At 38.5% G+C, this 15,387-nt stretch overlaps 1 protein-coding gene across 1 annotated transcript in view; it reads left to right on the top strand.

Moving 5' to 3' along the window:
* Positions 1 to 11,907, top strand: part of LOC119082890 (insulin-like receptor) — a 29,042-nt gene extending 17,135 nt beyond the window's left edge. Inside the window, exons 2-10 of the mRNA XM_037192550.1 lie at positions 4,855 to 5,141; positions 5,197 to 5,488; positions 5,566 to 6,012; positions 6,081 to 6,434; positions 6,494 to 6,900; positions 10,487 to 10,604; positions 10,669 to 10,840; positions 11,190 to 11,473; positions 11,540 to 11,907. Of these exons, the coding sequence (XP_037048445.1) occupies positions 4,855 to 5,141; positions 5,197 to 5,488; positions 5,566 to 6,012; positions 6,081 to 6,434; positions 6,494 to 6,900; positions 10,487 to 10,604; positions 10,669 to 10,840; positions 11,190 to 11,473; positions 11,540 to 11,859 (2,681 nt within the window). The 3' untranslated portion in view covers positions 11,860 to 11,907. The remainder of the gene's footprint in view (positions 1 to 4,854; positions 5,142 to 5,196; positions 5,489 to 5,565; positions 6,013 to 6,080; positions 6,435 to 6,493; positions 6,901 to 10,486; positions 10,605 to 10,668; positions 10,841 to 11,189; positions 11,474 to 11,539) is intronic.
* Positions 11,908 to 15,387: the final 3,480 nt, after the last annotated feature.

Genomic DNA, 15,387 nt, shown 5'->3' with positions numbered 1-15,387 from the left:
GCCCAAGTTTCTCATATTCTCTTAGGAACTGCACGTATTCATTTTTCATATCTGGATCGTTTTTAAATTTCCTCTCCAAATGCTGGAAACGGCGAATTGCCATTTTTTCCGAATTTCCCAAAATGGATGGATGTTTTGTAAATTGTAGATGGACAATGAACTTTCCTGTTTTTTCGTCTCTTTCTGTAGTATTTTGGAAAAACTTCTCACAAGATTGCTCCAGTTGTGTTAATGGTTTCTCGCTTTGAGCTTTTTCTTCGATTGCCCAAAATTTCGCCAATTGGGTTTCCAATGCACTTTCGGTAGCAATGCCAACATATGCTTGAGATGGTGTTAATCCTAGTACTTTTCCTGTGACTATCCATCCGAATACACTTTCTTGTAAAGTTGGTAATCCATTACCGATTGATCTTTCGCCACATCTTAATAATTTGAAGAATATTTCTCCTCCTAAGATCAAATCTACCTTTGATGGTACGTTGAATTGCTTGTCTGCTAGTTGAATGTTTTTAGGGATGTTCCAATTTGTTATGTCAATCCTTTTTTCTGGTTGCTCCGTTGCAACTGTTTTCAACAAAAACACTTCCAAAGTTTCCTTAAAACTGGATACTGGTGATTTGACCATAATTATTGCTCGTTTTTTGGCGTTTGTTTTTACTTCACCTACTCCCAATAGTTCCATGTTTGCGCACTTGTATGTTAATCCCAATTTTTTCTGCATTCGTTCGGTCATTAAATTAAGTTGGGATCCGGAGTCCAACAATGCTCTTACTTGCACTGGTGATCCATTTTTATCAATTATGTGCACTGCTACAGTGGCTAAGAACACATGTTCCACTTCTCTTTCGTTATTTCCTAATAACACTGTTTGCACTTTTTTAGCTTCTTCTATATGTAATAAGCTATTGTGTTTTTTGTCACATTTGGGGCAGTTGGATCTTTTACACTCGCTGCTTTTATGTCCTTTTTTTAAACAGTTGAAGCATCTACTTTTTCTTATCTCTTTGATTCTCTCGGCAGGAGTCTTCTTTAAGAAAACAGGACAGCTCACTATTTTATGCTCTTTTTCTTTACAATTGCAGCAATCACTATCACTTTTATTAAATTGCTTGTTGCTTTTTTGATTTGCAACTAGCGCAGTGCTCACTTTCGATTTATTGTTTTGGTTGCCTTGCGGTTTTTGATAATTTTTACCATTTTCACTCGGTGCCTCATATTTGCTGCTCAAGTGATGAATTCTCATGTTCATAAATTTCATGAAATGCTTATAGCTTCGTAATTCGCCAACTTCTGTTAATGTATTTTCGTAGATGCTCATACTAAGGCCATCGATTCGTCCTTCCACTGCGTAATAAAACATGTACTGCAGTAAGGCCTCATTTATATTCATGTTCTCGATTATCATGTACGCTTGGTTGATGCTATCATACACTTTTTTCATTTGACTGATTGATCTTGGATTCATTTTTTCTCCTTTAAAAATTTTATCCAGCGCGGTTTTTAAAATCGTATGCTTGTCGCGAAATCTACGGTTCAATATATCCCATGCGGCTTCATAACTTTCGTCTATGACTGGTAATGCCTGAACTAACGTTTTTGGTTCACCTTCCAGTTGTCCTTTTAAATATGCCAATTTTTCGGAGCCACTCATATTTGATTGATTGTCAATCATTCTCATGAACAATTGTTGGAACGGTTCCCATTCCAAGTAGTCACCTTTGAACTTCGGAAGTTCCAACTTTGGCAGTTTCGTATTTGATGTCATTGTGTTCTTATCTTCGATTGTTTTTGCGAAGATTCTGCCCATTCCACTTTCCATTTTAAAGTAGATATGAATGTCATACCCTGGCGTGAACATAACTTTAGAGTTCATTTCCGTGATCATTTCCCATTTTTTGATGATCATCTGGCGCATTGCTTTTGCGTCAATCTTGTCCATAATAGCTTCATTGTCATAGTATTCACGAAGCATTTTATCAAAGTTAGCCAGAGTTGTTTTTGCAATATTCACCACCATTGCAGGATCCTGGTTAGCTGAGACCATACTTATTATAGCTGGATCCGTAATGCCGCTTTGTGGATTTGGTCCTGGATTTGTATCCTGACTTTTAGTTAATTCCTCAAGGTGCTGAATTAATTCTTCACGATATTCCTTCACTATTTTTTCAATTTTATTGTAATAGTCGGAACTAAAGTACAAATGCGAGCTTTCTACCTGATCGCTTTGTTTTAATTCAGTGTTGTTTTTAAAGAAAATTGCCCAATCAGCATCAACTCTCTGAATTCTTTCTTTTAAGTATTGTACACTTTTTCTTTCCAACGCCAATGCTTGGAATGCTTGCACCCTTTGTTTCATGCGATCCCCAATCACCTGTTGCTCATTGAGCATCGCCGTGGTGTCTGACATTTTTTACCGGTTTTTAATTTATATTCCTTTCAGCGTCTCTATGTGACTGGTTTAGAGCTGCGATTTATTTTTCCAACCAAGCCCAATACTTGATTTATGCTCCCTTCAGTAGTTCCAATAACTGCCCAGAGCTTTGACTTTCCGTTGTCAACCAAGTCCAAATACTTTCCTTTGCTCCTTTCGTAACTATTGCCTTAGAGCTGAGGGTTTACGGTTGCCAACTAAGTCCAAACACTTAAAGAATTCCTTCAGGGCTGCAGTCCCTTAGAAATTCTTTTCTAAAATTATTACTGTTACCAACGTTTTACACGTCAAACGTCGGGGTCACCAAATTATGTATAGTAAACTACTATAATACGTGTTCGTTATTGGTATAAGTAAAACTTAACTTGGAGAGCGGACGTGTTTCATCACAGCTCTCATAAACAAATTATTTCTTGTGCAACTTCATTTATTCTGTGACAATTTTCTTAATTTTAATAATTTTACATCCGTGATTAATAGTGAACAGTGATTCCACCTTGCAATTTTATAGATTTTTGACAAAATCAAAATTTATTTCTTTTCATTTTTCAACTCGCTATACAATTGTGTATGAATTTGGTCTTTTGTGTGTGACCTTTGTAATATTTTAATTGTTTGCGTACATGTGCTTCGAGTGAGTAAAAATCAGTGTTTCGAATTGGATCGCTAAATGCCATCATAATGCGATGAGTGATGCAATTGGTTCGAAAGAACTTTTGCCGGAAGGCGTAATGGTTGGTCTCTCATAAAGTCCGACTTTAATGTTCCTAGGAACTTTTTGGCCTTTGGGCTTTCGGTTCGAATGTGAACTTTTCTTTTGTTTTACAGATTTGGACATTCATTTATTTGTCTCTTCTACATGAAAAACAATGCAGCTTAAATTACATTTATGCTGTGTGTATGTATGTATGTGTCATTGTTGTTTTTAGTGTTCGGGAACACAATGACTTCGTTTTTATTGTCACGCTTTCATTACTAATAATATGAAAAAATATGTTGACAAAACCGAATGCTTTCTCAGGTGCGGCCTGGAGAAACAGATCTTTGCAACCGGAGGAAATTCCAAACTACTTAGCTAGCTTGGATGATCCCAAAAAACTGCAAATGTCTAACCAAAAAATAGTGAGCACAATAGGCCCAACGGAGGCCTCCGTGCGCGTTCTGCACAGAAATGAGCAGAACAACACTACCCTTAATAAAAAAAAAAAAAAAAAAAAAAAAAAAACTTAAGTTGTTCTCTTCTCAACGGAGAATTAAACTCTGATTTATTCGAACAATTGTTACAGTATTTATACTAAAATATAACAAAGGATTTAATCTAAACAAAGAGATGTTAATGAATCAACCCACGTAATTGATTAATTAGTACATTGACTCTAATGAGAACAAAGAGCTATCACTGAATCAACCCACGCAATTGAATCATTAGTACATTTACTTTAATGGTTCATCTTAATCCCACGTAAGTCATTAACTTCTAGAATGATTGACATGCGCATCCTGCATGTGCATCAGGATGAATCATACCATAACAATTATGTCCATTCTTAATTACTATGATACATAACAACAAAACATAGATCATACAGCACACTACATATTAGTTGTATATCACTGATATACCTGCGCACTATACTTGCGCATCAATAGCACATTGCATATTATTTGTATAGCATTGATATACATGCGCAGCACGCTTGCGCATCATTGAGTGCACTATACGATCGAATAGTCATGCTGCCATGTATACAAGTTCATGTGTCCGTAATACATTAATGCTTACATAGAATTATTCCATATAAGCATTAACAGCGCACAATGCGTCACCCTCGGCGATATCAGTTATTTTGTAAGTAAAATAAAGGACTTGCGTCACATTTACCATTTAAGGGTTTTTTGACTGATATTTGTTACACCTGATTGGATTCGGTATAATTTCATATAGTTAGGTAGGTCATGGCCATGTTCTCGTTCTCCCATTGTGTCGTAATTTCATTCACTGTTTGAAATGAAGTCAAAGAAAGAATTGCAGTGTATCTTATCTTCATAGATTTTTACCGGCAGTATAATATCCTAGCTATCATGATTCATGAATATTGTCCAGATGCTCTTGGAGGATGAAAAAATGCGGATACCACAAAAATTCGGACGCTACAAAATTCCGATTCAACCGAATCAGTGATACCCAGAATGCCCTAATACCTGTGGCTAGGATCAGTAAATCCCACGCTAAAGTACGTGTGACAGCCGAGTTGTGCAGATTAGAACCTGCGGGGGTACATTTGTCTACCATAATACTGCTCAGGCCCATACATCTCAATTTTTCTCCTAGTTGTCATAATACACACGCTTTGTCCTCAATTTTATTTCTATCGGATTCTCTGCTCATCTCGTTCATTCATTATTTGTCATATCTTCAACAGTGTGCCGAAATATCAACATTATGTTTCAGCAGAGCGAACTTAATACGCTAAAGGATTGTCGGATCATTGAAGGATCTTTGATTATTGGCAATCTTCATAGTGACAACGAAACAGACTACGACGGATTTACGTTTCCGAATTTAGTTGAAATCACCGACTTTATGTTACTGTATAATACACACGGCCTAAAATCGTTGATGGTTCTGTTCCCCAATCTACGAGTCATACGTGGAAATCGTCTGATGAACAATTATGCGCTGATAATTTATCACCTGCCGCATCTACAGGTATAATAGTACGCTCAAACCCTAAACGTTCTCTGACAATTTGTTTTTTTGACAGGAAATTGGACTGAAGTCATTGACAACAATCTCACGTGGCTTCGTCCGAATTTCGAAGAATCCTGAGCTCTGTTTCGCTGACACGATAGATTGGACTTACATAGCGAACGGAACGAGCGTCGACGATCATTTCATTGATTCGAATCAACACAGAAATCGATGCAATGTTTGTCCGACGCGAATCGGACTTTACATCGACGGGAAGTACGTAAATGGTAGCGACATCGAATGCCCGGTATCAAAGTTGGATTCGAAGAAGAGACATTGCTGGAATGCTCAAACTTGTCAAAAAAGTGAGTGCAGATTTGGGCAAGCTGTCGATGTCTTGAATAAACTTTTTAAACATTTTTTTCGCACCCACATCCCACAGTCTGTCCAGAGTCCTGTGGTCAACGTGCATGTAACGATCAGCTCGAATGTTGCGACGAGAACTGTTTAGGATCCTGTGATTCAGATGGAACGAAATGTACATCATGTCGACACGTCAGTGTCGGATCGTTAGACGCAAGAACTTGTGTTGACAAGTGTCCCAATCCTTTGTTTATGTTTGAGAAAGTACGATGCTTAACGAATGTAGAGTGTCTGCATGCGGACCGTTTCGAACAATTCATTCCGTTCAACGGTACGTGCCAATCTACGTGTCCAGACTTGTATTCGCTAGAAATGGAAAAAGGTCTCCTCACATGCAAGTCATGTAATGGAGTATGTAGAAAAGAATGCGACGGTGGCATCATACAAAGTATATCAGATGCTCAACTGTATCGGGGTTGTACGATAATAAACGGAATGCTCATTCTGCAGATTCGTCGAGGAGGGGGTAAGTTAACCGGAGATGATTATTCGACTGTCCGATTGCATGTTTAATGTCTTACTACTCTATTTCAGCGCAAGCAATCGCAGAACTAGAAGAAGCTCTGTCGAATATCAAAGAAATCCGAGGAGCCTTGAAAATTACGCGATCACTTCCTCTAGTTTCGTTGAGCTTTTTCAAAAATTTACGGGTAATTCATGGGAATGGTACAGACTATTACACTCTCTACGTCATGGATAACCCGAACCTAGAAAGTATCTTCGATCATCCAGTGGCCATCGAACGAGGAAAATTGTTTTTCCATTTCAATCCAAAGTTGTGCTACCAAACCATTCAAAACATCAAGAAAGACGTGACTGATTTGAGCGATGTTCAGAACTTCGCAATAGAAGACGTGTCAATTAACTCAAACGGCGATAAAGTGGCGTGTTAGTTACATTACATGAATGAAGACTTTATCCTTTTACTGACTTTTGTTCACATCCAGGCAGTCTAACTACTCTCATATCTAGGCTGGTCGTAGTCATGCCAATGGGTGTGATTGTAGAAGTGGAATCCAAACAGTACGATGACTATCGTGTCTTGTTGGGCTACGATTTGTATTTCAAGCCAGCTCCCTACAAAAATGTCACAATGTTTGATAGTCGAGCCGCCTGTGGCGACGACGGTTGGCAAGAGGAAGAGACTACGCTATTCGATCGTAGAGCAAATCGTGTGCAAATTGTTTTGATCAATTTGAAGCCGTATACACAGTATGCGTACTACGTTAAAACGCGTACCGTTGCGTCGGAACCGAACGGCGGTCAAAGCGAAATTCAATATTTTCAAACTTTGCCGTCGCGACCCGGTATGGTACAGAAGATGAAAATTTCTCCTCATGGCAGCTCTTCGCTTGTAAGTTGAACATTTTTTCCCATTTTTTCAACTACATTCTATTCGGCCTTCGATTACCTTCCAAATCAAACAAAAATTTCGAAAAACGAATGAAATTTACTCGAGTTCTATATAAAATACACATAGGGCCCTAGTAGCATTTCACTTCTAAGGCCCTAACTCACGGTCCACTCACCGGATTTTAAAAAACTTTTTTTTCCTGGATTGGTATTGACTAAACCTATCATTTGCCGTGTCATTTACATTTCCATCGTTTATTTTGCCATAAATATCACCAAAAGACCTTAAATCACTTAGGTGGCCCTAACTCACGAAGGGCCGACCCGAATATGCCCATCTTCGAACTTAGCCTCACTATTTTGACTATCTTTCAGGGAATTGTTTTTTTTTTGAAATCGGATTTGATTTACTCAAGATATCGACGTGACGGACAGACGGACAGACAAAATTTTTATTGCGTATTCGTCATCTATGAACATAGGCAAACACTTTGCCCTTACCGTCTGCTTCGAATTCCATCAATTACAAACGGCATCGTAATCCTATAAGCCCCTTTGTACTTCGTACGGGGCTAAAAACAAACAAAGTTGTTGCATTGAAACGTTACACATACGAATATACAGTGCTTAAGGAGAGCGAAAGCCAGTTAAATTTAATTGGTCTCGGGGTCACCTGTCAAATATTCATTGAGAGTTGAGCCCAGTTTAAATTTGTATGTGATTTCTCTCATTTTGACATGTGACCCCGAGACCAGTTTAAACAAAGTGGTCAAAAAACTTCTTCTTTTTCAGCCTGTTTCTATCCACTGCTGGATGTAGGCCTCTCCAACTTCTTTCCATTTAGTACGATCCATTGCCATTTGCTGCCAGTTTGTACCTGCAATATTCTTAATTCCGTTTGTCCATCTATCTGGTGGTCTACCTACAGCTCGTCTTTTATATGGTCGCCAGTTCATGATCTTTTTGGTCCAACGTTCGTCTGTCCTTCTTGCAATATGTCCCGCCCAGCTCCATTTCAGAGATGCTATTCTTTCCATGACATCAACGACCCTGGTTTGTTGTCGAATCCATTGATTCCTCATTCTGTCTCTGAGTGTTATTCCAAGCATACTCCGTTCCATGGCTCTTTGTGTCACTCTCAATTTATCTTCTGATGCTTTCGTTAAAGTTAACGTTTCCGCTCTATAAGTGAGCACTGGAAGGACACAAGTGTCGAAAACTTTGCGTTTCAGACTGTTATTCATTTTGCTTTTGAAAATTAGTCTGAGTTTTCCGAACGCTGCCCATGCAAGACCAATCCTACGTCTTATTTCTGCAGTCTGGTTGTCCAGACCTAACTTCGTTTATGTCCTAGATTAGATATACATAGCTGTCGACTCTATCGTCCCCGATGTTGGTCATGACTTTCGTTTTCGATAAGTTCATCTTGAGGCCAACTTTGCTTGCCTCTTCACTTAACTGTTGTAGCATAAGCTGAGCCTGACCTAGATTCGCTGCTATCGGTACAATGTCATCAGCGAAGCGGAGATTGCTCAGGCACTCTCCATTTATCTTTATTCCCATTTTACTCCAGTTTAACTTCTTAAAAACACTCTGCAGAATCGCCGTGAATAATTTCGGTGAAATAGTGTCACCCTGCCTTACACCTCGGCCGATTCTGAATTTCTCCGTGCTCTTATGAAGTTTTATACATGAAGTAGCATTTTTGTACAAAAAACGCTCTCCTTAAACACTGTATAACTAATTGGCTCACACACCACACACATACCACGGTGAGGCTTAAATTTTTTTAAATAAACGAGTAAGTTAACATCCAGGTTTTTTTCATAAATGTGTTGGGGGAGGGAAGTGCTGTTCAAGTAAACACTGTAGAAAAATCCCCTGAGCTGTTCCTGAGAACCAGCACCAGCGTCAGCCAGGGCTTGTGGAACAGTGAGGACTTAAGATTTACATTGGAATTGGTAGAGGGACAAATTCTAAGATTTACAGTGTAAAAATTATGGCTCTCGATAATTTCTTCATTGAGCAATAGTAGCTAAAAGTAAAAATTTCACCATTTTAAAAGACTGATATCTCCTTTGCGAAGCAACCGAGGAAGCCTTTGAATGGTGATTCCAGACTAGTTTTGCAAACTCTATTGAGCAACAATTTCTTTTTAAATCAGAGTTTTCTGTTACATTTTCAGAAATTGCATTTTTAGGCTACCCTCGGTGAAATTGATGAGAAATACTCATACTAGTAAGGTATTGAAGCGTCCAAAGTTCACCGAGGGTAGCCTAAAAGTGCAATTTCTGAAAATGTAACAGAAAACTTCGATTCAAAAATAATTTTTTTGCTGTTCAAAAGGGTTCGCAAAACTTGTCTGGGATCATCATTCAAAGGATTCCCCGGTTGCTTTGTAAAGGAGATATCAGTCTTTTAAAATGGTGAAATTTTTACTTTTAGCTACTATTGCTCGATGAAGAAATTATCGAGAGCCATAATTTTTACACTGTAAATCTTAGAATTTATCCCTCTACCAATTCCAATGTAAATCCTAAGTCCTCACTGTTTCACAAGCCCTGGCTGACGCTGGTGCTGGTTCTCAGGAACAGCTAAGGGGATTTTGCTAAAATTGTTTAATTGAATAGAACTTCACTCCCCTAACTCACTTATGAAAAAAACCTGGATGTTAACTTTCACGTTTATTTTAAAATTTTAAGACTCACCGTGATACACTTCTTTAAAAATATTGATCCCAAAAACATCAGTTGTTACTACTGTAGCAGTAGTATGTTCTACTTTAACGTCACTGTTGGCTTGGTGACATTTTGAATTGTTTCTGGAGATGCTACATACGGAAATTTTTCGTTTTTTGTTGCTTTTGTTGATATTAAAATAAATTTTACCGTGAAGTGAAGTGAAGACCTAATATAATAACGTAAGCAATAAAATGGGCAGTGTTCGAAAAAATAAGTGAATAGCCCTTAGCCCAATTGCATGTGGCTTGGCCACAAGTGTTAGTTGACAGCATTGAAATTATTTCTAAAGAAATGGCCGACACATTCATTTCTGCGTTTCTTGAAAATATTTTTTTGGAAGTTACAAAGGTTTTCCTTACGTTATCGTACATTCAATTCAAGTTATGACTGCAGCAAAATTTATTAGGATCATGACTAAGCAACAAAAACTGTTTTCGTTTCAGTGTTTGAAAGTTATAATGATGATAATCTTGTAAGATGTAGATAATGTACTATTACCTCTCTAGTGAGGTAATAAACTTTCCCAAACGGACACAAAATGTGTCCATAGGTAATATACGATTTCCGAGGGGGGCATACATAGATGTAATGTTAATTTTCCGGAGGGGACATGCATTAAAATTATATGTACTGTATAGGATGAGAGTGTATTGGTGTGTTTTCACATCACTAGTGACGGGAAGTGTACCTTCCGCCGTGTGTGCACCAACACGCTCTCATCTATTACAGTGAAATAGCATTCAGATATGAATTATATAGCTCGGAACGTCCTGCTACTCGGGCAACCTCGTATACGTACACACCTCGTTATATACTTCATATAGCTGTAACCTACTATTATCGCAGGTCGTCGAATGGGACCAACCGAAGGAACCGAACGGAAAACTAACAAATTACGTCGTTCGAGCTTCTTTAATCCGGGACGATCCCCAGATTTTACATAATCGTAACTTTTGTATTGATCGTATGTAGTTGCACACATTTATACCCGTTGTTGCCGTTAAACTTACATTCCGACAAATTTTTAGCTTACAAATCTCACGAAGATCCTGTGAATAAAGCGCCAATTGAGAACGGCGAAGTCAACAACGAATGTTCGTGTGATAAAGTTGTCACAACACCAAGGCTGAAAGACAAAGAAGATTATTACGAAGAAGACATTAACTTTGAAAATGAAATTGAAAATCTACTCTACGTCAGGTAAGCTCTTATTGGATATAGACAAGAAAAGTCATTGGATAGATCCAAGTATACACAAGGTACGTACTATAATGATGACAATTCTTGAACACCATGGAGCGTACTTCATGGCTGGTCCATCCGTCATGGCTATCCATGAACCACGAATCGTACGAAGGTATCTTGTTAACTTTCAAGCGGAGGCGAGGTTTAACAAACGTGAAATACCAGCATACAGATTTGTAGCTATGCTTCTAACTCTCTCGATCGATTGCAATCTTTCGCATATGAAAATGTCGAAAAATTGAAGCTTTTAATGTGGCACAACCAAAAACTGGTTTAAATATTTGTATTCTCTTACATACAATAGGCGTCGTCTCGTTAATATGAACGACGAACCGAAAGGAAGACGTCGTCGAACTATTGGTACAACCGACGATTTTGTTGAGTCGAGAATGGTGGATGGTCATTACGAGGAATTTTACAGCAATACGACCGAATTCAACGTTCATACATTCACATTGAACCAATTGAAACATTACTCGATGTACTTGGTGTCGGTGCAAGCGTGTCGTGATTTTAGTGACCCATACTTCAACTTCAAATCACACTGCAGCAAAGCTTTTACAGATACTGTTCGCACGGGGGGTAGAGGTTTGTTTCCTGAAAATCAACACTTTCCAATCTGTGTTACGCTTCATAACTTATCAATTCCGACAGAAAATGCGGACGACATTCCGTATTTCGAGGTAATTAAAGAGCGAAATGCGAATACCGGCTCGTCAGCGTTGAAGATCTATTGGCCGGAACCGGAAAATCCCAACGGCTTTATAGTGGCGTACACTGTCTTCTACAAACGAGTCGAATTGGATAATGTTTCGCCTGCCGAACATTGCGTAACAAGTACCACCTACAAACATTGGAACCGCAAAATTCCGGTGCTTCGTTTGTCTAATGGAAATTATTCGGTTTCGGTAAGAGCGACATCACTTCTAGGAAATGGTCGTCCAACGCCATCGCAAACCATTACTATCGATTAGTCTTGTAAAACTATGAGCAATTGAGTAATAAAGTGTACATTGAGTCAAGAAAAGATCAGATTTCCGTGACGAGGGCTTTCTATTGCACACAAAGCAAACTTCAGGTCTCCTAAGGGGCCATTCCAATAGTACGTACTTCAAAGGGGGAGGGGGACCTTGTAAAAAGCGTGTGGAAGCATGCAGAGGGAGGGGGTCTATTCGTTCGTTAAACGTTCAGCTATGCAAAAACGAAAGTCAAATGACTTATACTCTCAGCAAACCCAGCAAACACGATCTTATTATTTACGTTGTCACCTCGAATTTTTCATTACAAATCAACGCACCCGACACGTTAAAATGGATTAAGTTGATGGAGAACCTTAAACAGTAATTAATAGTTCTTTTGCATAAAACTTGAAGTGAAATATAGTTTTTTTCAGTGACTACAGAAACGTTCAAGTTTATTGGAAGAATATTATCATCTGCTGATAACTTTTTCACAATGTATCCGAAGTTCAGAGAAGTTGTAAAAGCAGCTCTGTATGGGGCCGGCACGGCAGGATATGTATGGTGGTGTGTGGACCAGGAGAAACGAGAGATAAAGAAAGAGCTGAGAATAGATGTTCTTCAGCGCCAAATACGACAAGACGAGGAAGAGCGACAAATTCGCGCTGAGGATCTCGAATGGCGGAAAAAGCAAAACGAAGGGCGCCAGGAAGTGTTCCGCAGGGTAGATGAAAGTTGTAAAGCAGAAAAACTTTCTCTTGAGGAGTGTTTGATTGTGCTGAGACAATTTTACTAAATCATTGACGGCCCAACTGAATCAACTGGATGAAATAAAGTGAAACTGTGATCTTCGAACATTTGCTCGAACATTTGCAGACTAGTCGTTACCGACGGGAAAAGCACGGGGAAAAGCAAACATTTTAAAAAAATCATTACTGACATAAAGTTGGTAATTTTTGTAGGCAAAGCGAGGCACCGTTCCATATTCTAGCGATATCTTTCACCATATTTCGAAACACTACGTATTTAACTTGAAAACTCAATTTGCAGCCTGTCGGCCTCGCAGTGAAACGAAACAAAACAAAATGAAATAGTCGTTGAATTTCGCATGGTTTACTCACATCGGATTTGTATACGATTTTTGTTTCTGTCACAGAGGATGCTCAAAACAAACGACGCATTGAAAACGTGTTTTGGTCCTAGTTTTCATTTGACAGTTTCGAAAATTTCGTCATGAAAAATACGACCAAAACACGTTTTCAATGCCTCGTTTGTTTTGAGCATTAATTCTAAAACAAATAAACTCGATCATCAAAAGTAGCGCAATGATTTCAAGATATATTTTAATTGTTTGATATGAGGATCGAAATATGTGACAAATGCATTGTTAATAAAATCGTAGTTACGACGATTTAACGTGTTGTTAAAATCTGAAGCAGATTTCGTTTCGTGTTTAATCCGTCTTTGGTCAAATTACACGAGAATATGTAGATTTGGAAAAATGATTTTTCCTATTTGGTATTGACTGACATAAAAACACGTAGGTGTACAAAACATCGAATCGTTAGATTTCCTTTCGATAGAACAAAATTATTATTGCTTAAATGTTTATCTTCAATTTGAAGCTTGTTATCATACGAATCTAATTTTGTCGACGACGGGGAAGTTTTGGGCGACTCAAAATTTCACTAATAACGATAACATTTGAGCGTTACAAGATGTCACTGTTACTTTCAATGATAAAAGACCCATTTCCAAACTTGATAAATCGCTTCCTTTTTGCTAAAAGTTGGGTTTTTACTGAATTCCCGCACCTTCCTTGATAGTTTGATATCTTTTAACTTATGAATTTTGTATGTACTTATAGAAAAAAAAGGGGGGGTTTCCGAAAAGCGTGCAGGGGAGGAGGGTCGAAAAACGTCATTTTCAAGCTTGAGTACTATCTGAATGACCCCTAAGTATCTCGTCTCGAAGAATGCTGGCCTACCCAACCCATAGTTTGTCAGCTTGTCTCTCTTCGTCATATCGCGACTGTCTAATGTTTCAGTTTTTTTTCTTAAATTTTACTCGGTGGAGTCATGAAAACATCTACGAGAGAAAAAAATTGTCTTGATAATAGGTCAAAAATCACCGAAAACGATCGGCTTCAACTGGAAAACATTAACGGATGTAACGTCTGCGTCGTTGAAGGAAGAACTTTTTTTTTTAAATTTTCGTATAGCGGAAGCGGAGTGAAGTTGGTTCAGATCCGATGGCCGGAACCGTCAAAACCCAACGAGTCGATTTAGACAATATTAGGCCTGTCGAGCAATGTGTCACAAAAACCAGCTATGATTATGGGATGGGAATTCCGATTATTCCTTTGGATAAAGGCACATACACGATTTCGGTAAAAGCAACATCATTGCTTGGTGATGGTCGTCCTTCGTCAGGGCTCCCCTCAACCGAAATATGTTTTTTGGGTACCCAAGAAATGACTCTTGATATATAAAACAGGTTTCCTTCACTCCAGGTTTGCTAATCTCCCCATACTAAAATTTTCAAAATTCGAATTTTCAGAGGCATATGAAAAAGTTTCAACAGAAACGTTCCATAACTTTAATTTTTTCAACTTAAATCTACTTGTATTAGATAGATTGAGGTCTTAACTATGAAATAAGACTTTAGCAATGGCATTCGATCTGATTCAGGCGTATATTGAACGCATAAATGCTTGTAAAGTCGACCTACGAATGTGCATGGATTATGGACTAACTAATATCTTTTATCAAAAAACAGACTAATTATATTGGTTTCCGAGTGAGAATTAAGAATGCAGAATTTAAATTGTAGAAGTATCTTCTTCTTCTTCTTCTTCTTTTTCAGCCTGTTTCTATCCACTGCTGGATGTAGGCCTCTCCAACTTCTTTCCATTTCGTACGATCCATTGCCATTTGCTGCCAGTTTGTACCTGCAATATTCTTAATTCCGTTTGTCCATCTCTCTGGTGGTCTACCTATAGCTCGTCTTTTATATGGTCGCCAGTTCATGATCTTTTTGGTCCAACGTTCGTCTGTCCTTCTTGCAATATGTCCCGCCCAGCTCCATTTCAGAGATGCTATTCTTTCCATGACATCAACGACCCTGGTTTGTTGTCGAATCCATTGATTCGTCATTCTGTCTCTGAGTGTTATTCCAAGCATACTCCGTTCCATGGCTCTTTGTGTCACTCTCAATTTTTCTTCGGATGCTTTTGTTAAAGTTAACGTTTCCGCTCCATAAGTGACCACTGGAAGGACACAAGTGTCGAAAACTTTGCGTTTCAGACTATTATTCATTTTGCTTTTGAAAATTAGTCTGAGTTTTCCGAACGCTGCCCATGCAAGACCAATCCTACGTCTTATTTCTGCAGTTTGGTTGTCCAGACCTAACTTCAGCTTATGTCCTAGATATACGTAGCTGTCGACTCGTTCAATGACAGTGTCACCAATTTTGATTTCTCTATCGTCCCCGATGTTGGTCATGACTTTTGTTTTCGATAAGTTCATCTTGAGGCCAACTTTG

Source organism: Bradysia coprophila, unplaced genomic scaffold, assembly GCF_014529535.1.
Source record: "Bradysia coprophila strain Holo2 unplaced genomic scaffold, BU_Bcop_v1 contig_50, whole genome shotgun sequence".
Lineage (NCBI taxonomy): Eukaryota > Metazoa > Arthropoda > Insecta > Diptera > Sciaridae > Bradysia > Bradysia coprophila.
Note: the sequence above shows the minus strand (reverse complement) of the source record. Positions and strands in the feature narration are given on the sequence as shown.